At 37.9% G+C, this 27,500-nt stretch overlaps 1 protein-coding gene across 1 annotated transcript in view; it reads left to right on the forward strand.

Moving 5' to 3' along the window:
- Positions 1 to 27,500, forward strand: part of syt7a (synaptotagmin VIIa) — a 143,347-nt gene that overhangs the window by 45,210 nt on the left and 70,637 nt on the right. The window contains exon 2 of the mRNA XM_056272636.1: positions 15,616 to 15,719. Coding sequence (XP_056128611.1) covers positions 15,616 to 15,719 — 104 coding nt within the window. The remainder of the gene's footprint in view (positions 1 to 15,615; positions 15,720 to 27,500) is intronic.

Genomic DNA, 27,500 nt, shown 5'->3' on the forward strand with positions numbered 1-27,500 from the left:
ACATTTTTCACATGTTTATTTTCTAAAAATCAAACTGAACACCCTAAAAATTGCAATAAATCAAGGTCTCCACAACAGCCTCTTACATGTTCACAGACACTCAACTGCTCAAAAGGAACACAACTAAACCAGTATCATTCAAATAGGTCTCTTCATTAAAACAGATAAATAAAATAATGTTCAGTCAAATGTAAAGGTTTCGTCCTCATCTCATATGAAACACCTGTGATTCATAACTATCTGCTAATGCACGTATAGCCTTGTTGACAAGTTTGTGTGAGTAAGGGCACAACACACAAGAAATAGCTTTTAACCCTTTAGCTGTCTGTCACCCCCCTTTTTGAGCGTTGACGTGAAAATGCACTACCCAAACTTAAACGGTTGTAATTCATGAAGCCTTTGTAAAGACTTACGGTTGGTCTCTTTTAAAAGAAGACTCTTGGCAGATTATTGCTGAAGTGGAATAAATTAATAGAATTAAATTATTTAAAAGTTATTGAAGTTTAAGTTTATTGTTATGAAAATACAATAAAATATATATTTTTCTTTTATTAAAAATATATATAAATTAATATAGGTTTCAGCCTAAAAATGACAGAAAGTCAAAGCCATATATCTAACCAAGTTGTGTTCCAAATTTGAAGTTGATATCACAAACATTGAAGTTCCCATGAGATTTTGTTTAGGCGTAATACCAAAAATACCCACCGGGTGCCATTGCATTCCATTGAATTTAATTATATGCATTCTGCCATAACAAATTAATAAATTTCTATCCAAATATCACTTCTGTCACTAAATATGGAACCTTGAGACTCAGACCGTTCTGACAATATGTGTTTTGTCAAGATTAGAACATTTTTGATAATAAATTATGAAAGATGATGTCCAAAAGGGGAGGGGCCTAATAAAAAAATACCGTTTCTATGGTAACGCAACGTCCAATTTCAAAACGGTTTTCACAGGATGAATTCTGAGTTCGTAAGCTTTTAAATGATACCTAATTTATGATAACTACTAAAATATGTGATATAATAATAATAAAAAATTATATATAGCCTATATATAATATATATTATACTTTTTAGAGGACTTTTTACTTTACTTTTTAAAATATAATTTTATCTTTTTTTTATTGACAAATACTAGATTATGTTTTATTATGAACTTTTAGCATTAAAAACCAAAGTTTCAATTATTAAAAATGTGTGCGTCAACTTTTTGTGACAAAGGTCAGAAACTCGATTTTTTTGAGGCGCACTCTTGTCATAAATTCATATATTACTGTTCATACATAATTTGTAAGAAAAAAACAGCGCTAAAATATCTATTAAGGAGTCTTAGACCTTTCCAACGATATATAGCTTGTCATGACTAGATTAGGATTTAATAGTAATATAGTGAAGTAAATTTAGGTTGCCCGTATACGGGCAGGTGACAGTTATTTAAGTAAAGAGTACAAATACTTAATCAAACATGTAGTCAAGTAGTGAGGAAAAGTTGCTAATATCTACTCAGTTAAACTACAATTAGCCAAAAAGAGTAACTCTTTTTTTTACAGTCTATGGAGTAACTCTATTTACTCAAATACTTTACACCACTGCTTTACTAAGTCATTCGATTTAGGATTTGTGGCTGGCGGGTGATACAATTCCAGCAATGTTGTAATAAAATCACATTTAGAGGCCAGCAAACACCCGCAGACGAGCAATACTCACGTTTTAAACAAAAATGTGGTTTATTATTGTATTTTTTGGGGCATTTTCATGTTTAAGGTCCGCAAGTGGCGCTCAGTAAGCTGGAGCGTGTGCACTAACCACTTTGAATATTTAAGAGGAACACACAGATTACATAAGAGCGTCACTGCTAAGTGCTCTGGGTGCAAAACTTCTCTTTTCAGCTCCTGAGTTTCACCTTCTTACACAGATCTCTCGCTCTCTTTCTCTCTAAGTGTAATTTGCTTCATTATCAAATCCTTTAGTTAGATAAAATGAATCAGCACAGCAAATTGAAATATCATATGACCCACAAATGACAGAGAGAGAGAGAGATGGAGCTTTAACTCAGGCAGAAAGATGATTTAGTGCTCGCATATCATACATTTATTTATTATTTTTACCCCCGAGTTCCACTTATAACTTTTTTTTTTGTATTTGGTTGAAACGTAAATATTTTTCATGACCATTTTTTTGTGTGTAACTATAAGCATTTAGCCATAGCACTTAAACATACAAGCAAATTGGACCAATTTTTGGAGGATTTAAAAGCTGAAATAGTTGTAAAGTTTAAGGTTTATGGCATAACTTGTAAAATTTTATATAATTTTGCACATAAAAAGTTATGTGCAAAAGTTTGTAAATTATTTTTCATGTTCCACTAAAATCATGTTAACACACATATAATTGCCAAAATATAGATATATTTAGATAATATATTTACAGTAGATCAAAAAATGGACAAAAAATATATGAATACAAAGCCAATCTAAACATACATTTAGGGGAAATAATTTTTTTAATGTATTTTTTGGACAATATAAATATAATATATTTTCATTAGTTTAAAAAAAGGCCAGAAATATATGAATACATGGGCAATCTTAAAATACATTTGGGGAACATGCCATTTTTAAAAAATATATATATGTTTTGTAGAATGTAGATATTTAGATATTTACAGCAGATTTAAAATGGCCAAAAACAAAATTGAAATATAAATGAAAAATAAACTTAAAATATTTTAAAATCTAGCAATATATGCGCCATATGAAATGTATGTATCGTGGCTATACTATTTAAACTGTGAGTAACCATTTACATTGTGTTTTACTGTAACCCAAGTTTTTGCTCTTCTTATTTAAATAAATGAGGGATGAGTTGAATTTTTTTTGTGGTAATCAACATTATGCCACAAATACTTTTGATTGACTACTGAACCTGGAATAATCCTGTAAGATTTTCATATATAGGCTATAATTAAAAAAAAAGACATTTTTATTGTCTTGCTTTGTCCATTGTGAGTGACAAACTTAGTAGGCAGTATAAAGGCATATAAAGTATGCATTATAATGTGCAATAATGAATAACGGTACGACACCTGCTGACGCTCTTATTTCAGTGACGCTAGTTCAGTTACATGACATCATCAAACGTGAATGTACACAGCGACACGTCACACACACATGACCATCATCGTGTCAGAGTTCAAAGTGTCCTGGACCGCTGTCAGATTTCCTCAACGGGAACATCTGCGCTCATCAGATCCGCTCACCTCTCACACTCACACACACTCACACAGGAGTGAGAGTCCTCCAGCGACAAACTGCCTTCATGAAGCTGGAACATGTCAGCACGCTTCAGTGTCGCGCGCTGCTACCCACAATCCCTCTGACACCGCTCACATACTCTACAGAGACGTCCAGGTTGATTAAAGGTGCAATATGTAGGATTTTTCTCCACCGGGGTCGCTAACCTCTTACAATAACAAAGGCTTATATTGATGACGCAAAGCATTAAGCGTAAGTATGGATCTTGTCGTCAAGCTTATGGATCTTTTATGGATCAGTGAATACAATGATGTTTTTAACATGACTGTGAAGCAGGGCGCGATTGCTAATGAGAGACGTAAACCAGCGCCACACGCAACGCGAGTCTCGCGGATATAAAGGAATAAGAACATTTCATTCTACCGAACTACACGCAAGTGCTGAATTAATACTCACACAGGTCAGTTTATTAGACGAATGAAACTTGAGGTAACGCAGCGCTGTTTCACTCGCTCTAACAGTTACACTATCACTTAACTGCGTGTGTTGAATGTTAGATTTGTTTGTTGGCTGTATGAGACTAGCAGTGAGCTAGATCAACATTAGAATAACATACAGATCATATTCTAACATTTCATCATGTTGAACTAAATAACATTGATTAGTTTTATGTAACGTACATTTGCTCACCAGTGTCTAATAAAGTACATGCAACACTCGCGTCTCTGTCGAGTCGAAGTTAGTCGCGGACGTGGAGCTCTCGGCATCTCGAAAGATGTCGATCTTCGTTTTAGTCCTCTTTTTGTCTCATGGTCCATAATGTTTAAACAAAACAACAACAGCGTGAGCGTCCTGCTAGGCATAACCCAGTTGTCCACGTCTGTCGCCATGGTTACTATGGCAGTACGAGTGGAAACCGAGGGTAACGCGGATATGACGTCATTGACTTGCGACTCCTCGCCCCTGCTCACACGCCCCGTTTCCTTGGTTAAAATCGCAATATTCTCACGATTTACAAATAGTTGGAAACATTTGGGATATTGTAAGTAATCAACTAAACAAAATATATAACATTGGCCTAGTGGTTTTTGGATATTTTACTGCAAAGATTCATAAACAAAATTAAATAATAATATTTTGATTAGGGCTATACGATAACAGTTGAATGTGATTATTTTGCTCTAAAATTATAATTACGATTAATGTCTGTTTAGAATTTTTTTTACATTTAATCAGAATTATTGCACAAATCGAGAGAACGTCAACTCGCATGCTTTATCTATAGTTTCCTGATGTTTTATAAATGAACACACGTTTTACATTATAAAAACGGGTACAAGAAGAAGCTGAACCAGTGAAAGTCCTAATAATAACTCTGACAATATGAAGAGTGTGAAAAGTAACACATTTGAGCAACTGTGTGGAAGTGAATGGCACGTTACAGGCACAATACCGGTATAAACATGAATATCTATTAGTTCAATATGCATCACGTGACTAAACTTACGTCATTGTTTTTAAATATCTTCGTTTTCACAGGTCACGCTACAACCCGAAAACAACGTTTTCAATGGAGAGCGTTTTCAAAAAGCTTTGTTTTTGTTGCTAAAAACGTCGTCGTCTCTGTGTGTACGAAAGGACAACACAGGGAGAAATAGATGCGTTTTCAAACGAAAACATATCAGGCCTTGTCGGCGAGACGGCGTTTTTTCATATCACAGTCCTGCAAAGATGACAAAATGCACTCGCATTTGCTGTCCTGCTGCAAAACATGAGAGCAGTCGCGTTTTAGACCAAACATATAATGGTGAGTTAGGCTTAATTAATCAAAATAAGCAGAAATCGTGATCATGATTAAAATAGGATTTATCATGCAGCCCTAATTTTGATGTATGAAAACGTACCTCAGTCTAATCATATGACGTAGCCTACTGAAACTAAACCGCAATGTTGACTCATTTACACATCAACAACAGCTATTTTTGACTCGTCTAGTCATGGTGAGGTAATGAGGAAGTATATAGATCCTAAAGAGCATAAAAGCAGTATGAAGTTGTTATCAGGAGCTTTAATGCAGTGCGCTGTGAGCTCGTACTATACTGCCAGTAAATCATTAAGAGTCAATCGGGGGAACTAATAGATGTTTGTGTGTGTGTGACTCTAATGCACTTGAGAGCTCTAATCATCTTCTCATACCTCTGATAAGACTAATACACTCAGGATCTCACGCACACACACAGAGAGAGAGATGGATGTTCGCACTCATGCACCCAGTGTGTAATGTTAATTTCTCCTAAAATGTCCTGCATGGAAGACATGGATATAGATGCACAGGGTCAATAAGAGCTGTGAATGAGGACAGCAGATCATTTGATCTTTGGAGATATTCATGAGAACTGTTTGAGTTCATATTGAGATTTCTGACTTTTTATTTTGGCAATTCTGAGCACAGTTTGAGACACATGATGCGAGATTACTGGGGAAAACATTAGCAGGAGACTCACATTTTATGCCAAAATTATAAGAAATATTTTTTTTGCATAAAGAAAAAAACGCCATTGTAGGATCACACATGCTTTGCAATTGTTAGATTATTCATGATCATGAAATACATTTTCTTCCCAAAATTCTCATTGTATCTAAAATATTCCTCTGATTTTGAGGTGAAATATGACCTGGGTATATTTGTGAGATTCGTCCTATTGTTGTAGAAGAAACAATTGTGATATTAAAAAGATTTGAGGTGTTTATTTCCCGTGGCCTTTCCTATTACGCTTTTACACTGTGAAGTTTGTGATTTCTTCGAATAAGCTGTGAGATTCGGGTTATTTCTGCTCTTTAGAGGCTGGAGAGCGAGTTATTGTGTGTTTTATACGGTCCGTCTGTGATTGGTCCAGATTCACAGTCTGTGAGGTTTCTGTAATATTACAGCTAGACCTTTTCTCAATATTTTACAGATCTTAATCGCATAAAGCGGACAGGCGGTGACCCTCTGAGAGGAGCGTTATCTTCAGACGGAAAACAATAACCAAACTTCTCCTTATCGCCCACCGTCTGTCTCGTTCTGCTAACTGCACACTATTTAGATGAACAAATACGTGTGTGTGTCCTTCACCGGGGACCGTTTCTCTGGTTTAGATTTGATCATCGGTATTCCTCTCCTGACCGGAGGCGCAGACGTTCCTTCATCCTCCCGTTCCTCTCTTCGGCTCCCCGGGGTCAGCAGCGATTACACTGACACACACTCTGATAAAAGACACAGATAATACTGTGTGTGTGTGTGTGTGTGTGTGAAAGGTGAAGGTTGTTTTTTGATGAAGACCAGGGCCACAGGTTTATAGTCTGACACCAGATGCCAAACCACACGAAAACTGAATCTGTTCCTGAAACCTGTTACTGTGGCTCAACTTGCACATTGAGTGATTTAAAATTTTGAAAAAATATTTTAGTAATTAAATATACATATTTTTTTAAATAAAGTAAATACATTTATAATACGTAAATGTAACACAAGTAGAAATAATTTCTGTGTAAATAGTAAAAAAAAATTATTCTATTTAAAAAAACACCATGCATTGATTACATGCAACAATTTACTTAAAGGGGTCATATAATGGTACATGCACTTTTACAAGTTGATTGTACTGAAATGTGTGTTGGCAGTGCCTGTACACAACCATCATAAAATGATAAAAATCCATCCAGTGGTTTTGTTTTAATCTCCTTATATGTTTTCCCCTGCCTCAAATTGAGCCGTTCGATTTTGTGACGTCACACGCTCGGAAGCCCCTCCCACGATTGTTGATTGACAGCATCGTTTCAACACAGACCCGCCCTCGCTCATGAGCCAGCTGTCAATCATAGTCTGCGCGGACCGGCGCGGTCATTGTTGATATGCTGGAGCACTGTCTATGAGCAGAATGGCGTCTAAGCGATTGTGGTGTTCTGTTCTTGGGTGTAATAACGAACACAGCAGTCATTTTAATGTTCCTAGATCTGAACCGCTGAAGACGCAGTGGCTGAGTTTGTTTTCGAAGGGAATATTCCCCACGAGCAACGTCAATGCTTTCATATTTGCCGAATCATTTCTCACCAGACTGCTTTATAAACGAGGAGGGTCAGTATAAAGCTGGTTTTGCTAAGAAGCTGCTCATGAAAAAAGGATTGGTACCAGATATTCGTGTTCCTGCTGAACCTCCAGAACAACTGAAGTGAGTGTAACGTTTTATTAACCTTTATATTAATATTTATATTAATCTTTGCAAATCGCTAGCTGCACGCTTCACAATGAATGCGTCTAAGGTTTACACTTAGGGTACATTACGACATGTTTTCTATGTATGATGTTCTCAATATAATTCATAATCCCACGTTTATACGGAACAACGCGTTATGGTTATTGTGTTCAAACGGTGTATGCACAGAACAGAGAGGCGGGGTGAGCAAAGCTCATTATCATTTAAAGTCATATGCACTGAAACGGCGTGCTGAAAACAGAGCTGTTTTTGACCAAGTAAAATAATGGCGCTTTTCCACTACACAGTACCAGCTCGCCTCGGCTCTGCTCGGCTCGGCTCGGCTCGACTCGACTCGCCTTTGTTTGGTTTTCCACTGTGTAAAAGTTGTACCTGTACCTGCTTTCGGGTACTTTTTTTCGTACCACCTCCGGCGAGGTTCTAAGCGAGCTGAGGCGAGCTAAGCCGATACTAAAATGTGACGTGAAAACAATGCCGACTGCTGATTGGTCACAGAGAATCTGCGTCATCATTGCACGCGCCAGATGGAGTATCCAGAATAACCCCGCCATTTTTAAATAGTTTGGCCAGAGATAGTTACTAAACTTACTACTATTATTATGGCAACTCGGGAGAATACGCCGTGGTCAAACGAGGAGGTGCAGACATTCCTTTGTTTGGTTGCCGAAGAGAGGATCCAGCGAGAGCTTGATGGGGCAACGAGGAACGAAATGCGTCGCTATGACGACCGGGTACTATTTGTGGCGGTACTTTCTGCAATGGAAAACGGAGCGAAAAGCGAGCCGAGTCGAGGCGAGCCAAGGCGAGTCGAGTCGAGTCGAGCTGGTACTGGTAATGGAAAAGCGCCATAAGTGTTTTCTTACAATACTAATGAGAATTTTTAATTAAAGTATATTACAAACTTTTAATTTAGACTCTAAAGAATCATATTAGCTTGTACAAAAATGGCATTATATGACCCCTTTAAGTATGGTTTTATGAACAATTTAAAAGACAACAATTTTGCTTGTGTTGAATGAATGAGGTAGGGATCTTATGTGTGTGTTTTTTTTTTCTGTTTTTTTTTTCAATTAATCTTTTTATTTTTCTAATCTTTAATCTTTCATTTTAATTAATTGTTTTAGTTGTATTGCTTTATATATATATATATATATATATATATATATATATACACTCACCGGCCACTTTATTAGGTACCCCATGCTAGTAACGGGTTGGACCCCCTTTTGCCTTCAGAACTGCCTCAATTCTTCGTGGCATAGATTCAACAAGGTGCTGGAAGCATTCCTCAGGGAGTTTGGTCCATATTGACATGATGGCATCACACAGTTGCCGCAGATTTGTCGGCTGCACATCCATGATGCGAATCTCCCGTTCCACCACATCCCAAAGATGCTCTATTGGGTTGAGATCTGGTGACTGTGGAGGCCATTTTAGTACAGTGAACTCATTGTCATGTTCAAGAAACCAATTTGAAATGATTAGAGCTTTGTGACATGGTGGAAGTAGCCATCAGAGGATGGGTACATGGTGGCCATAAAGGGATGGACATGGTCAGAAACAATGCTCAGGTAGGCCGTGGCATTTAAACGATGCCCAATTGGCACTAAGGGGCCTAAAGTGTGCCAGGAAAACATCCCCCACACCATTACACCACCACCACCAGCCTGCACAGTGGTAACAAGGCATGATGGTTCCATGTTCTCATTCTGTTTACGCCAAATTCTGACTCTAACATCTGAATGTCTCAACAGAAATCGAGACTCATCAGACCAGGCAACATTTTTCCAGTCTTCAACTGTTCAATTTTGGTGAGCTCTTGCAAATTGTAGCCTCTTTTTCCTATTTGTAGTGGAGATGAGTGGTACCCGGTGGAGTCTTCTGCTGTTGTAGCCCATCCGCCTCAAGGTTGTGCGTGTTGTGGCTTCACAAATGCTTTGCTGCATACCTCGGTTGTAACGAGTGGTTATTTCAGTCACTGTTGCCCTTCTATCAGCTCGAACCAGTCTGGCCATTCTCCTCTGACCTCTGGCATCAACAAGGCATTTCCGCCCACAGAACTGCCGCTCACTGGATGTTTTTTCTTTTTCGGACCATTCTCTGTAAACCCTAGAGATGGTTGTGCGTGAAAATCCCAGTAGATTAGCAGTTTCTGAAATACTCAGACCAGCCCTTCTGGCACCAACAATCATGCCACGTTCAAAGTCACTCAAATCAACTTTCTTCCCCATACTGATGCTCGGTTTGAACTGCAGGAGATTGTCTTGACCATGTCTACATGCCTAAATGCACTGAGTTGCCGCCATGTGGTTGGCTGCTTAGAAATTAAGTGTTAACGAGCAGTTGGACAGGTGTACCTAATAAAGTGGCCGGTGAGTGTATATATATATATATATAAAGGGTTTGACATGAACGTTTTTGCTCACCAGCCACTCAGCATTTTCACTGGCCACAATTTTGACATTGATACCATGGGGGAAAACTGCCATATAGATATTTGTAATATTATCTCATAATTTGGTTGCTGCTGTCACTTTAAGACCTGACGAACAGACCCATTATACTGTTACACATGCGTTTTCTTTCACTTAAAACATATTTGTGTTTATGTGAATACTCGCCAAGACCGACATTTTGATTATTTTGTGTATATTTGACTGTTGAAGCGCAATAAGCTGCGACAAAGAACTTAGTGCTGAGAGGCGGCTTTATGTGCCGCACTTTGGGTGAGAGCACGAAATATGCGGGACTAAGTAAAATTATGTGCAAAATGCACAATCCCACGCTCAAATTCGAGCCCTTTAACAGCAACAATATTCATCCAGAGCAAATGAAACGAGTGAGAGAGAGAGAGAGAGAGAAAGAGCAGCTGGTATTGTCTAAAGAAAATGAGTGGGAAGCTTTTCAGATATTTATCAGTATCGAAAAAAGTATTGTTTTGACAAAAATATATATTATATATAAAATTCAACCCATATAAATATTTGATTAGACAACAATTTTGTACTTGATTTAATTTACATTTTTTAAAGTAAATAATGTAATAAACACACATTTTTAATTTCTGGGGGATTTTTGCCCCTCAAATACCCCTCCATTTTGGGCTCTGCTTAAAATGGTTTATGTGCAAATCTCATTTTATGTGTGAATCAGTTTTCTATTTGGAAATCAATGTAGACTGACCCCATAAATGATCTGCTTTGTCACTGGAAAGTCAGTTTAGGTTCCTTAACATGCAAGAAATAGGTTTTATTGCTCGATGCTTTACGTCTGCCGGCCAACCATAGTCCATGCATGCAGAAAATTCACATTCTGTGCACTGTATACTGTACATACTAAATACTGTAAAAAGTAGTATGCCAGGACGCTATTCAAAACACTCCCCTTTACTTAGCTAAATGTATTATTTGGACAGATTTCCTGATGGTGTGTCGTGTGGATCTGTTTCAGAAACTGATTTCACTGCAGTTCATAAAGTCATCTGAGGTGTTTGTAGAATAAGTCAGCTGGCGTTTCATAATAATGTTTTGTACTATTCGTATGTGTGAGAGTGTGTCTGTAAGAAAGAGATAAAGAAGACACAATCCTTTCTGATTATAAGTTCACTGAGGGGAACAACGAGAGAGAGAGAGAGATAAAGCGACATGCAAAAGTATGGGCACCTCAAGATGTCTGAATGTAGATAAATATATAAACGCAAGTGACGTTTATTTTAAAGAAAGATAGCTTAAGAAAAAAACATTTGGGAGGAACATGTCTGTATGGGTTAAAACAACAGGTGTCGGTGTTTATGTGTTTGTTTGTGGTTAGTGGAACATTTTCATAGTTAATGTTGTGAACTACAACCTCTGCTCGGACACCTGTTTGTGAACATACACACTAAAAATCTCCAGTTCCAAAATCTTTTCTATTTCTAAGACTGTTTATGGCAGAATGGCATTATTGATGTGGAACAGAAGCTCTTTCTGATGGTTTGGTTCTGCTTTCCTTTCTCGAAGTTGTGCTGGAATAGCAGATCAAAGAGCCTACACACACACACACACACACACTGACTGCATGAGTGCATCATGCTTTGTCCCTTCAGTTCACAGGGGAGATCAATCTTAAACGTTTATCACTCTTTACTCCCGTCCCCTCGACTATCCATCCATCCCTCCGTCTCCTCCCTACACCTCCATCAGCAGATGTGTCCATTCATCATATTTTGTCAGGTTCATTCCTGTCTCTCTCTCTCTCTGTCTTGTTCTGTCTGTCTCTCTGTGTGTCTCACATCTGCAGCCATCAGAATTGATCTACTGAATGCATGTTATTATACCCGAAACCCTACGCAATGATTTCCGTTATGCTACCGCGGAGAGCTTCTAACCGCAAGCTTGATTTCATGTGTCATTGTCTTCTGAAACACAATCCATATTTAATGTAAACTTGTGAATTCAAGAGCAAAGCACTAAAAAACGAGGCCCTGTTTGGTATTTAGATGTGTTTTGGTTCACGGATCACAAGTAGACGAGGAAGACACATTCCCGTTTACACCTGGTGTTTAAATCCGTCTCTTTTGTCTAGGTATCCACGATATAGGATTTTGGCCGATATTCGATATGCTGATATTTTCAAACTAATTTTGCCCGATGCCGATACCGATATATTTGTATTTTTTTTAAGTGCAAAAAAAGCTTATTAAAGCTTCTATTAAAGTTCTCAGTCAAGAGCAGTGAGTGATTTCCTCTTTGTGTTTTGTTGTTTTATTAACATTAACAGGATAGTTCTCCCCAAAATTTAAATTGTCATCATTTACTCTCTCAAGTTTCTTTCTTCTGTTGAAAATAAAAGTTATTTGGAAGAATCTGGCTAACCAAACAGTTTCTGTACTCCAGTGACTTCCATAGTATATTTAAGCACAAGAAAGAAATGAATCCAGGTTTGGAACAACATTAGAGTGAGTAAATAATGACAGAATTTTTATTTCTGGGTGCAGTATCTCTTTAAGGACAAGCGGCAGCATATTATTACTGTCTCTTTAAGAACTGCACGCGACGCGTCTAATATACACACACAAAGTTTGCTTTCACTTTAGACATAACCAACTTTGTTTATGTAAACCTTGTGTGTATTTGACAGTATCAGCGCAATAAGACTCGAAAGATTAGTCCAGTATGCAGGCGCTGTGACAGGGTTTAGTTCCTGTGAGCGTCGGGTGTAACGCGCTCAGAAAAGCGCATGTTAGAACAGCGCATCAGCACGTGAATGACATGTTTAACTAGCAAGACTTTGACGCACATGCAAATAATGAACTTTTGTGATTTGCGGTTGTCCCGTGAGTGTAACTCTACCTCTGCGTTTACATGTGATGTGATGTGAATGTGCGTCGCGTTGTACAGTATGTTGAGATGAAGGCGCCAGAATTGAACTGATAGAATGCACGATACTATGATTTTTCTTCAAAAGCAGATCGTGGAGACATTTTAATCGTCCACGATCAAAAACCGTGAGACGCAAACCCCTAGTTGGAAGTTTAAGTTGGTGGCGCTCATGCTTCGTTCGCGGTCGTCACGTGCGCATAGGAAACACGCCACCCTATCGGCAAGGCTCATCGGCAGTCATATTCATATCTGCCGATGCCGATGATGGTCATTTTAAGCTTTTATCGGCCGATACCGATGTTGTCCCGATATCATCGTGCATCCCTACTTTTGTCCACTTTCAACCACTTCTGTCCTGATATCTTCGAGGGGAGGGACTATGTGGGTAAATGTATGTTTTTTCCCCCCAGATGTTTCGATCTAATGGATGAAATAAGCTCGCGCAATTTACATATGAGCGTGACCTGAGACGACGGAAAAACATACTTTAATTTCTGTTCTGAAAGCCACAAGACACAAGAAATCAGGAATGGTTAGAGAACATTCAAACTAGGGCTGTCTCGATGTTAGATTTTACACACCACGGTTATTGTGGCCAAAATAATTCACGATATCGGTATATCGCGATATCTATAGAAACCTTGGGGGAAAAAATGTCAAATCAGTCAATTTAATTTTTACTTTGTTTATTTAATTTTTCTTTTTTTGCATTTTTACTTCTTGCGTTCTTATATTTGAATGCACATTTTTGTGAAGTAAGACAAGCATGTGAAGTATATCTGGTTTCAAACTGGAGCGAAACACTGTCTGAATGTTTCCTGAAGAACTGAAAAGCTCTTAAACCTATTGTTGCGCCGGTGCAAGTCATGCAGATTTGAACAAAACAAATCAAGTGCAATTACAAAAATAAGACGAGTAAAGAAAACGGGGTAGCCTACTTAATAATCACCCTTTATTTAAACATATGAAAACAAAAACCCGCTGTTAACAGGTTAATGTCACATTTCCCATTCCATGACTAGTAAAATAATCGCAATTTACTCTCTGTAAAATAACGTAATCCGCAGGGTGATGGACACGAAGATGGATTGGGTTTAAGGGGGTCGCACACCGGACGAGAAGCGCAGCTCCGCGCCGCGTCGCATGTAGCACACCTGACGCGCACTTTCTCAGTTCATGGCCAGCAATATTGTTATGTTTAAGGACATTATGAAATTAAGATCATGTCTGTACCATGTTATGATTGTACTGTACAATTAAATACAATCGTTGCTAAGTCTGCAGTCATTACCTCAGTCAGAGCGCATCCGTTAACTGAATGATTTGAGAATCTCACCTGAAAATCCGAGCCATTGCTGGGCGTTGCGGACAGACGCCGAATGGTGCCGGCGGTGGTGTGTGTAAACTCCTAGAAAATAATGTGTTCGAATTTGAAAGAATTCTCTGCGCTTCTCGTCCGGTGTGCGACACCCTTTAAAGTGCTGTTTTCTTTGAAGCCGAAGAACTCCCATACCAGGGTGGCTGCGCGGGCGCGCGTTGCGTCTTCTTCTCATTTGATAGATGTCAGCAGCGGGTGCAATACTGCCACCTCAACTGGCGCTGGAGTATACGTGTCATGTTATCATAAAAGTCCTACTCATTATAAACATCGTGGTTATCGCCAATACCGGTATATTGCCACACTCTAAATTAACACGATGTCGATATTTCAAGCTTTGAATATCACGATTATCGTCAATACCGGTATATTGCGACACCCCTAATTCAAACCAAACTTGGGTCTTCAGTCGACAAAATTTAAATCCTCTCTGGCTAGCGCGCTAATCTAAGGCTTTCAAAGCTAGCTTGTATTGCAAGCCTCTGAAATCGCCTACCCTACCTTTAATGAAGGGCTATTGACTATTTTAAGCCAATGCTGGCTCTATGTAGATATTGTAGTAGTGATTTAATTTGACAGCAGTGACTAACAATGTGAAGCTTCGAGTAAACACTATTGTTACCTGGCTGTCAGTGAACGCTGCTCCGCTCGCTCTGCATGATGGCTGTGAGGAGGGATAGAGAAGAGATGCTCGAGCGCTCTCACAGAATTAGATCTTAATGCAGTTTTTGGGCACACACTTAATGGAGAATTGATGCCATGGGCCAAATTTAAATAATAACTCAAATATAAAATTAGAGAGAGCAAAAGGGCAGGTGCTTGAGCAGCACGTGTCGCATATTGAAATCTGCGTCATACTTGCATATAGTATGTTTTTGGGCTCAACACATCTCACACTTTATATCTGAAGAAAACGTTAGTGGCATATCTCTCCCTCTTTTCAATTCAATTCACATTTATTTGTATAGCGCTTTTCACAATACACATCATTTCAAAGCAGCTTAACAGAAAATGCACGAGTCCACATTACAATATAGAGTGATGTGTTATCAGAGGTAACTGTCTAAGTTATGTATTTCAGACATATACCAAATCACAGTTAGCGAAAAATGTATTAATTTAATGAGCTCATTGAAGTAATGAATACTTGTTTGTTAACAAATGATTATGACATCTTCCCCTCTCCAAATGTATTTTTCTCCCCTATCTGATTTCGCTCTACTGTCACATTTGCTCCCATCATGAAAGCGATTGATCCTTCTTTAGGACTTCAGAGACTTCATAAACTCTGGTCAGTGTAAATGTCAGATTGTTCCCCGTCCTCTCAGATATTAACTGTGTGTGTGTGTTTCACAGGCTCCTTCTCTTTGAGCGTGCTGCTGGTGTCGTTGGCGGTGACCGTGTGTGGCGTTTGGCTGGTTGCTCTCTGCGGCGTCTGTAAATGGTGTCAACGCAAGCTGGTGAGTTACACACACACACTACACTTTAAGATGATCCTGCACATGCATTTTGTTTGCACAACTGGGCGGCACTTTTGTAAGGCGCTGACCAAACGTTTAGATGTACATTTGTGTAGCTTGAATGTTTCTGGCCTTTCTATTACAGGACAGATTTAATATTTTACTGCTTAAAAGTTGCTCTTTCATAGCCTGGGAGAATTAAAGAGGACCTATTATGCTTTTTTTACATTTTCAATTTCTTTACTGTGTGATTGTTGCTGAATGAGCATGAAAAAGGTTTCCAAAGTCCAAAGTTATTCTCTATATCAGTGTCAGTGTTTCTGAACTCCCTGAAACGCCTCCATTGTAGTCTTGAGTTTTCTTCCGGGAACGAAACACGTCACAATATTCCTCATTTAAATAATTCATACGCAGAATAAAGGGGCGGGGCCTGGTTGAGTTAGTTAGTAGTGTGTTGAAACTGGAGGTTATGTAAAGGGGCGTGACATTTCCCAAACATGCTCTAAGCGGTTGACCAATCACAACACACTGCTCCAGCTGACCAATCAGAGCACAGTGTGCTTTTCAGAAGGAGGGGCTTCATAGAGACAGGAACTAAACGGAGAGTTACTGACAGACTGGGAAAAGAGGAGCTGCAACAATGGAGAATATGTGAAAAATAATGAACATTCAAGCATGAAAACCTATTCTAGTAGAGCCATAGGTCCTCTATAATGGAGGTCTCACGACACTTAGTATCAACTTTCTCTTAGAAGTTTCTCCTCAAATCAAATAAAAATGAGTAAATAGAAGACCAACAGTAATAGTATTGAGCTATAAAATGAATGTGGATAAAATCTCAGATAATTTGGTCTTTGATGAGAAATATTTTAGTTCATTTTGAGATATCTTTTGATTGCACGTATCTTGGCAAATCTAAGTAGAGTTTGAGACATTGTTAAGCTCTCTTGTGAGATGTGAGATCACTGTGTTTCCTCTGAAACATCTGAGAAGCAAGAGACTCCATTGCTTTCCGTTGGGTCTCATTGCTGTCTAGGAGAAAGGATAAAATTCATGAAATAATGAGGAGGTGGTCTCCATACCGATTAATCGATGTAAAGGCTAATTGATTAGGATGGTCACGCGGCTCATTAGACAGATGGAGTGGAACCGCGCCGCACGGCTCTTAACTGACCCGTTTATTTGGCTCGTATTCGCGAGTCAAAGCTAATTGATTCCCGATATGTGGCATACAGTACATGTACGATGGTGTGTGAACCCCAGAGAGTGAGACAGCCTTATAAAGAATGCATGTGCTTGTGTTTGCATGCATGTGTTGTGATCTGGCAACCACCTGAACACACTAGCATTCTGCCAGCGAGTTTTGTGCAGGCAAGCACCATTCACCTTTTCTAAATGTATTTCAGTTTATTGTATTTTGATGGGTTGGTCATGGTCACATTTGTTAGTGTTTAATATCACACATACTGTAAGCAGCCAAAAGGGTTTTCTCCAGGCCGAAAACAACGACTTATAATTTCATCCTCACAGCCACTGATCAGACTTTTAAATGGCAGCGCTGATTGGAACAACCTTGAGTGACCTGAATGGTGTTTCAAAGTAAAAGAACCATTTCCCTTTTATTCCACCAGAAGCGAAATACTTAATTGAACATGCCGCGAGATCTCACACGCACACAGAATCGTAAATATCCTCAAACACAACTGTGTGTAATCTTTGACCTCATTACTCCCAGAAGACTGACTACAGGCCATCACAGCTGGTGTCACGAGGTCATTGAGCTCATATATGCCCTCTGAACCTGTGCGTTTTGGTTAGTGAGTATGTGCACATGCATACTAACAAACATGCATTGCTGTTCACCAGTATATGATATGTTTTGCACACTTGGACCAGCTTGGGATGCTGGTTCCTGGTGGACCAGCATATGTTGTCTTTTGGGGGCATGTGTGATCCCAGCAAAACTCATGTATGTGTTACATATCACGCTTCTTAGTGTGTGTTCATAGTCAAAGACCAAGACAACTTTCCAAATTAATTTTAATAAATGATTTAATAAAGAAAAATGCATATTGCTGGTTACATGTTTACACAGTAAAATCCAAACACTGCTCAGTTTTCATATGGTCCCAGTCTATAGATTAAAGAGTAAAAGTAACACTGAATCAATGTTGCAGTGATGATTGAGCATTAGTGATAAACACCTGCGGTTAACAAGCAGAATCACTGAAGATAAGAGGAACAACAAGAGCAGAAAAAAAGAGAAGCGATGAGCAGAAACACAAAAACTACAACTTACTTACAGCCACAGCCTTAGATGAAATCAACTGCCAATACAATCAATATCTCACCAGAGGATGATTAAACAACTTCAAAAACAGCATTACCATAGTCTGTTTGAAGTCACCATTATGATGATTAGTGTTCGCTTTAGTTGGGCACTTGATCATTGATTTTGGTTGAATTATTTGCCTTTCAGCAATTGTTGAAAGTGCATGCTATCATTATTTTCAACAATATTTTATGCTCATGACTGCAATGACATACCCTACGATGTGCACTTTTTGGAATCAGTGACTGACAGTTGGAATTTGACATATATGTGACTTTCCAAATAGGCATGAAAGCCTTTAAAAACAGTAACTTTCAGCTTTGATCTTTCATTATTAAGTCGTTATTAACTGTCCCATTGAAAGCTCATAACCCCTGCTATTAAACAAACAAACTGCTTATGCTTATGCTTTTATTAGACCAGCATTATACCAGCATAAACCAGCTTGGATGTGTGTGTGTGTGTGTGTGTGTTTGCTTGAGGGAGAGAATTTATATGTGTGTTTACTTTGCTATACTTTGGAGACCTTCTTTTGGGGATGCTCTCAAAGGTAAAAAAAATAGTCATAAATGAAGTAAATGATGTTTATTTATTTGCTTATATGCTTAGTTTGTAGTTATGAAGTCGACAGCAGACCTTATGCGCCAGAGAAACAAGCGATATTTAATCATTTTGTGTTTGAACTTAGGTTTTTGCGGTAGCTCTGTATATTTTATATTCGTTTTAGTGGATTTACTTATTAATGAAAAGTTATCATGAGCATTGTAAGTAGACCGGGAAGATTTTAAACGAGCAGTTCATTCATAAATTCGTATTCATGCTGTGATACAAACTGGAAGACAGAAACAAACGAGTGCAGCGCTGGAAAGGGGCGGGGCTACAGAAGCTCTATAATATGTTGTCTCCCTGTTGAAATAAACATCTTAAAGGTGGTCTTAGCTGGTTTAAGTGGTCTTAGCTGGTTTAAGGTGGTCTCCCAGCTTGGCCATGCTTGTGTTCAGTTGGTCTAGCTTTGACAATCTCTCTAAAACCAGCGAACAGACCAGATTTATGTTAAAATTGCTGTCTAAGGCCAGCAAACCATCTTAGACTGTTTTTTTCTATATATATATATATTATGGCGATTGCTAAGTAAATGCGTGTGTTTTGTGCTCAGGACTCTTTGTGACTTTGTGTTCATTAGCTTTAAAAGGAAATGACCTCAGTTCAGCAGGAAGCTGCTCCTGTCTCTGCCTCATTACACTCAGACGGGTCACCTTTGCAAGTAACATTAAGTTAAATTGAGCGGCTAGTTGGATGTGTGTTAAAAGAAGAGTAACAGTATGTTACCTGTGTGTGTGTGTGTGTGTGTCTGTGTTTGTGTCTGTGTCTGTGTGTCTGTGTCTACATATACATACACAGACACTATATACACACATATATTATATATTTACAAACTTTTATGTTTCACAATATTAATATAAACTAGTGCTGTCAAATCAATTAATCGCATCTAACATAAAAGTTTGTAAATATACACTCACCTAAAGGATTATTAGGAACACCATACTAACACTGTGTTTGACCCCCTTTCGCCTTCAGAACTGCCTTAATTCTACGTGGCATTGATTCAACAAGGTGCTGAAAGCATTCTTTAGAAATGTTGGCCCATATTGATAGGATAGCATCTTGCAGCTGATGGAGATTTGTGGGATGCACATCCAGGGCACGAAGCTCCCGTTCCACCACATCCCAAAGATGCTCTATTGGGTTGAGATCTGGTGACTGTGGGGGCCATTTTAGTACAGCGAACTCAATGTCATGTTCAAGAAACCAATTTGAAATGATTCGAGCTTTGTGACATGGTGCATTATCCTGCTGGAAGTAGCCATCAGAGGATGGGTACATGGTGGCCATAAAGGGATGGACATGGTCAGAAACAGTGCTCAGGTAGGCCGTGGCATTTAAACGATGCCCAATTGGCACTAAGGGGCCTAAAGTGTGCCAAGAAAACATCCCCCACACCATTACACCACCACCACCAGCCTGCACAGTGGTAACAAGGCATGATGGATCCATGTTCTCATTCTGTTTACGCCAAATTCTGACTCTACCATCTGAATGTCTCAACAGAAATCGAGACTCATCAGACCAGGCAACATTTTTCCAGTCTTCAACTGTCCAATTTTGGTGAGCTCTTGCAAATTGTAGCCTCTTTTTCCTATTTGTAGTGGAGATGAGTGGTACCCGGTGGGGTCTTCTGCTGTTGTAGCCCATCTGCCTCAAGGTTGTGCGTGTTGTGGCTTCACAAATGCTTTGCTGCATACCTCGGTTGTAACAAGTGGTTATTTCAGTCAAAGTTGCTCTTCTATCAGCTTGAATCAGTCGGCCCATTCTCCTCTGACCTCTGGCATCAACAAGGCATTTTCGCCCACAGGACTGCCGCATACTGGATGTTTTTCCCTTTTCACACCATTCTTTGTAAACCCTAGAAATGGTTGTGTGTGAAAATCCCAGTAACTGAGCAGATTGTGAAATACTCAGACCGGCCCGTCTGGCACCAACAACCATGCCACGCTCAAAATTGCTTAAATCACCTTTCTTTCCCATTCTGACATTCAGTTTGGAGTTCAGGAGATTGTCTTGACCAGGACCACACCCCTAAATGCATTGAAGCAACTGCCATGTGATTGGTTGATTAGATAATTGCATCAATGAGAAATTGAACAGGTGTTCCTAATAATCCTTTAGGTGAGTGTATATATATATATAAATATTGTATATTGTGCATATACACACACTATATACACACATATATTATATATTTACAAACTTTTATGTTAAATGCAATTAATCGCAATTAATCGATTTGACAGCACTAGTTTGTATTAATATTTTAAAAGAGTATATTGTTATATTTTCAATTTTCCTATTTAAATAAAAAATATTTTTCATGTGCTTTTGCATTTTTATTACAATTTAGGTTGACTTTAATTTCATTTCAGTGTTTTAGTTTGTTTTAGTTACATTTTAGATTGAATTTAATTCCAGTTATTAATTTTAGTGCTTCAACTGCAAACTTATTTCAGCCAATGCAACATTACTGATTTCTCCCGCGGAGAGAACAAGCATGTTCAGAAATGTGAACGCCTGGGTTGATCTGTACTGTAGGTCCGCTGGGTGGATGAAGCTGCCGGTCGGTACAGAGCGATCGGGTTGCGTCTTCTACAGGAAGAGTTTCAGACAGACGAGTGTAATGAGAGTGAGACGTAGATACATCATACACTGTTCATTCAAGGACAAACGGGACAACAGAATTATTAATGGCTTTTTTTGCGCTCGATATTTTCATATTCTGCTGTCTGTAGTTTTTCGATCTGCTTCAGGCACATTTCACACCTGCTAGACATTCCCACGAGAGCATTTCATTACTCAAAGGTTGCTTTTTAATAGCTCAGGAGATATAGTTTTATTCAAGTAACTTCATCTCAGATATGTCTACTTGTTTAGAAAATCAATAGACGTATACATATAACATGTTGAGATTATATTGAGCTAATGTTGAGAACTTTGACTTTTGATTGAGGGCTTTGGAATTGTGGTGATTCTATGAAGTTATAGGATTATAGAATATGATATGCATTTTTACACTGTTAAAAAGTTTCCATTGATTTACAATACAAGCTATTCATCTTTTTATAAAAATATAAATATCAGCAGCATCTCCACCAATTATTTTTCTCTTTTCAATTATGAGTTTCGTATTCTCACTATATCATACTATGAGGCGTATGAATCAAATATGATACTCTACAAAATGTACATGCAGACTTTTTTTCAGTATGTATTTGTTTTATTATGCAGCGATGGAAGGCGTTTGTTAGAGATGTAACAGTTGACCTGTTTTTTGAACACAACCCATTTACTCTTCCTAAAAGACTCGTTAAGAACCTCTATAGATGTACTAATCAGCACTGGCCTTTAATTAGGACTTGTGTGTCTGTTTCAGAGACCCAGACAGAAACTGCAGTCTTAATGGGGTCTGATTTTGGAGCACTTGAAAGCTTGAAATCATCAGTAATAATGTTAATTAAACTAATCAGCAATAGTTCATTTATTGAGTTGTATAATTTCAAGTTTCTTGTAGTGTTGTAAAGAAAAAAGTTATTTTAATTAGCAATTTAATGTAAAAAGTAGGGCTGTCAAACGATTAATCGCGATTAATCGCATCCAAAATAAAAGTTTGTGTTTATATAATATATGTGTGTGTACTGTGTATAATTATTTTTAATACATAAATACCCACACATGCATGTGTATTTAAGAAATATTTGCATGTATATACTGTATATAGACTGAATGTAGCCTATATATAATGTATATTTTATATAAATACAAACATTTTATATATAAATAACATATTTTTCTTAAATATATACGTGTGTGCATTTATATACAAAATAATTATACACAGTACACACACATATATTATGTAAACACAAACTTTTTTTTTGGATGCGATTAATCGTGATTAATCGTTTGACAGCCCTAGTAAAAAGTAAACCTTTTTTTTTTACTATATACTCATATATATATATGTTTTTTGGGGAAAGAGAGAGAGAGAGAGCTGCACAAATTGAGAATCACATTTCAAAGATCGACAATGAATAGACAACTTAACAAAATAACACGTAGGCTAATTTACTTAAGGTTCTGGCAATTTAATTTTTTTTTTTAATTAATCAGTTCTTGAATGAATGATTCAATGACAAATACATTTTTAACAGTCACTTATCGCCACCTACTGGTGTAATGATGTAATTTATACTAAGTTTTAATTAAGTTTTAAGTTTAAACAAAGGTGATTTACTCTATTCGGACGCCACCGTAGACATCAGTGTTTATATTAGGATGTGAACACTATGTTGACTTTGAGTATTTCACTGGTTTCCACCCGCAGCGGATAGGGGTGTAACGATACACAAACCTGACGGTTCGGTTCGTCCCACGGTTTTGAGGTCTCGGTTCGGTTCGGTTCGGTTCATTTCGGTGGGGTGGGGGGGTTTAGAAAGCTAAAATTGCTTTTATTTTTTATTAAACAGTGCTTTAATGAACAAATTGTGTCCTTGTCTTTAAATCAATTAAATTACAAGTAAACGTTTCTCAAGGATAACAAAATTATCTGCTAATGCTGTAAACTACAGCCCTTACTTGCACATTACTATAACATTAAAGCTTAACAAGCCTAGACTTTTAGCCTAAATGATATAATAATAATCAACACTCAAATAACAAATTGTATGAAAACATGTAAACTGCACATAAGGCAATTTTTGCATTAACATGTTTTTACTCTAATTTGTTATTGTTGTATAATAATTTACACAGTTGCTGTTATTTTCATGACAACTATTTTAAACATACATTAAATAATCAAAATATCATAAACAGGTTAAGTAAAATATAATATATAGGATAATATATAGCATTTATTTAGTGAAAGAGTTAGCAAACCAGCAAGCTGTGGACACTGAATGACTTGCCTGAGGTAAATATAAAGCTATGTGAAAAACTAAGCGTCTTATTGACGTATTTCCGCTGTTGAAACACTGATTGAGTGTTTACACGAGTTATGATGCCTTTCAGTAAGTATACTGTATCTTTCAACATACCTTCGGGTGTCCATTCATGTTTATTCTGTAACTGAGGAAGAGATGATCGCGCTCCGCGCTGCCGCATGCATACAGTGAAATCTGTCACGCCACATCTAAGAGCGCCAAAACGGCATTTATTGTTTACATTTCGTGATCAAATAGACATAATTTGAAAGATTACACCTTGCTTATTATCAAAAGTAACAAAACACTGAGCTTATTGCGATTATATGTGGTTAATGGTGGTTAGGCAACAGCCCTGTATTCGTTGTGTACACATAACACATGAGGTGCAATGAGCCGGGGCTGGGCGGGGCCGCAGGGGGCGGGGCGTGTTCGGTTCGCCATGAGAGTATCGCGATACGTATCGTGGGTGGTGTATCGCGGTTTTTCGGTTCGGTTCAAATATCGTTACACCCCTAGCAGCGGATGAGTCAAGTCAATCTGTCTCGCTCTCTCTGTGAGTCAGCTGGACTTAAAGGTTCCCCTGCGTCATGACTAGGTGTCGTGGGGTCAAGCAGATTGGTATTAAATCCTTAATGAAGTCTGCTGAGGCTGTATGGATGGATGTGTGTGTGTGTGAGAAGTGCTGGGATAATTACATCCTGTCTTGGGGTTGAAGAAGACCTCTTGTTCTGTACGCCACTTTTTGATATAGCTGATGCTTCTCCAGGCACTATTTCTCTATTAATAAAGAGAAAGAGACTGCTGGATTTGTGACTGGAAATGATGATATAAAATAGAATTACCCTTTAGAAGTTAAACTATACGTTCTAATTCACATAAGCTGTTTCCAAAATCGCATACTGTATAGTCGGCGCTACATTTGGTTCGAATCGTACCTCGCAACTGTTAAAGTCCCCCTGTGGTGAAAATCACATTTTTAATGTTGTTTATATGTCTATGTGGTGTTTTTAATGTGCTTTAAGACAAACCATGTGCAAATTCATGTCAACACCACTGATGAGTAGTTTGTCCTTAAAACTGCAGTGAACCAAAGACAGTCTCAAAAACTCTGAGCTGCTGTGAGTGAGTGGAGGTGGGGCTAATTTGTATATTCATAGAGCCGCGTATACTAAATAAGGCAAGGGTGTAGAGTTACATCCAAGCTATGTTAAAGGGATACTCCACTTTTTTTGGAAATAGGCTCATTTTACAACTCCCCCAGAGTTAAATTGTTGAGTTTTACCGTTTTTGAATCCATTCAGCCGATCTTCGGTTCTGGCGGTACCACTTTTAGCATAGCTTAGCATATATCATTGAAGTGGACAAGACCATTAGCATTTCTAAAAAAAAATGACCAAAGAGTTTCGATATTTTTCCTATTTAAAACTTGAGTGCAACTTTACTGCCGTACCATGAGAGCAGCAGGCGTAATGATATGACGCAGCACCTGAAAATAGGCCACCTTCCTTCAACACAACGGAACTATTTTCAGGCGCTGCGTCATATCATTGCGCCTGCTGCTCTCATGGTACGGCAGTAAAGTTTCTTGATTATTACGCAGGAATGAGAGTATAGTTTCTAGCCAAATCAGCCTAGAAAATCGCAACTTTACATTTTCTGTCGGTCTTAGTTCACGATGTAACTACAGAAGAGTCAAGTTTTAAATAGGAAAAATATCGAAACTCTTTGGTCATTTTTTTTTTTTAGAAATGCTAATGGTCTTGTCCACTTCAATGATGTATTGCTAAGCTATGCTAAAAGTGGTACCGCCAGAACCGGAGATCGTCTGAATGGATTCAAAAACGGTAAAACTCAACCTTTTAACTCTGGGGGAGTTGTAAAATGAGCCTATTTCCAAAAAAAGTGGAGTATCCCTTTAAAGGCATGAAGAAGTTTATTTCAAGGATTTTTTTTGAAAATATGTTATTTTGGTGATCAAAGATGAGTTTTAAGGAATAAAATTATTGGCTACAGGGGGACTAAAAAAGTGTGTGTAGTATGAATGAATTCAAATGTACTACATCCGCCATGTTGTTACAGTCATGTGACCTGCCAGCGTCATTTGCTTCGCTTCACCTCCATTTATAAAAATCCTCTCCTGTGGCCTCATGGTATAGTAGTGACTGTCGAATGCACACTTTAGATGTAGTAGGTCATCCAGGTACTGTTTTATATGAATTCGAACAGCTCACATTCTGTTTTTCACCTGCTATATAGTATGTAAGTACACAACTACGCATATTCGGACGCAGCAATACTGTCCAACCTAAGTAGTACGCGAGGCTAGAATTAGTAGGGTTGAATCAGATTTTGCTTCTGTGAGAGCCTATAATATGTGGCATGTTATTGTTGTCAGACTGTAGATGAAGTGTAGTGCACTTCATTTTGCTCTGTGATTTCCAATAAAAACTTTAATCTAATAACTAGAGTGAGTAATAAGATGAATGGGAATGCTAACGGTTTTCTTTCTCTAGGTATTATAGACCTCATTGACTTTGAATGCATAATATACTGTATATTATTTAAAATAGCATGTGAAAGAGAATGTAATATGTAATGATTATTTTTTTTTTTTTTACATTTAGCATTATTTAATGCATATTGTTATATACTGTATGTATATGCATAAGTAACACACAGATGCCACAGTATGTTTAAACTGGAATGCTAGTATGTACTGCAATAGACTCATAAGGATTGTTTGTTTACTGCCTGCTAGTTTTTAAAAATAGTTTTTGAAACAATGCATGTGAATGATAAAGATATAAAAAGGTAGTATGGAGTACTTGCATACTGTATACTGTCCAGTAGTGTTTAAAGTGTTTGGAAAACAACATGTTCTGCAACAATAAACATTTCAAACAGTAGTATGCTAAAAAAAGTTTGTCACATGAACTCATTATGTGCATGTTTAATTTTTACTATTTCCGTCCATTTTGGAAATATTGGAAATATATCGGTTTTGTTTAAAAATAGCATTAAAATAATCAGATCAATTTATCAGGTAAAGATTATGTGAAAAATGGCATTTTTGGTTCATGCGTCACACTGGAAGTAAAAGGTCAGGTCAGGTGCATTGCATTGTGGGATACTGTATTCCCCTCAGAGTGCTCTGGTTGTATTGTGTATTTTGACAAATGTATTATGTTAAATTTTCATATAGCACACAGCACACTGTATACTATGCTATATGCACAATAGTATGTAGTATTTGATTTATAGTACACCTGTAGCCATGAGTTCCTCTAATGACCTCTTCTCTCCTCACATCACTCGTTAACTTCTGATTGGCTGTGGTTTAATCAAGAGCTTCTTCCAGCAATTGATAGTAGTTGTGTGTATGAAGTAGTGTGTTTGTGTGTGTGTGTATTGCTGGAGGTTTGTTATCGAGTGGATTTTTATAATTATTATTTATGTGCTATTAGATTGACAGAAGGTGACATCAATACAGGCAAACACACTAAACTGTGGTTGTGAAATGTCTCTCTCTCTCTCTCTCTCTCTCTCTCTCTCTCTCTCTCTCTCTCTCTCTCTCTCTCTCTCTCTCTCTCTCTCTAATCAATTGAAGTACATTAGTGCTCCATTTAAAACAACAGTATACTATTATTAACAGGGAGTGTTCACTAACCTTTGGCTTAACTGTATTTAAATGTTGTGTAAATGTTAGAACAGTCGAATGATCTTAAAATAATGTTAATAGAACTTCCTTATGATGTCATTTGCATTTGATAAATGTTATCACAATGTGAGGAGAACATATTTTCGGTGCGGGATCGTCTGAAGGTGTTTTAAAGCTGAACATGGACGTTGCATGTTTAGTTAAGCTACAGTAACACACAGATACCATGTTCAGTTTTGTTGTCACTCAAC

This window comes from Rhinichthys klamathensis, unplaced genomic scaffold, assembly GCF_029890125.1.
Source record: "Rhinichthys klamathensis goyatoka isolate OS25496 unplaced genomic scaffold, OSU_Roscu_1.1 h1tg000341l_1, whole genome shotgun sequence".
Taxonomy (NCBI): Eukaryota; Metazoa; Chordata; class Actinopteri; order Cypriniformes; family Leuciscidae; genus Rhinichthys; species Rhinichthys klamathensis.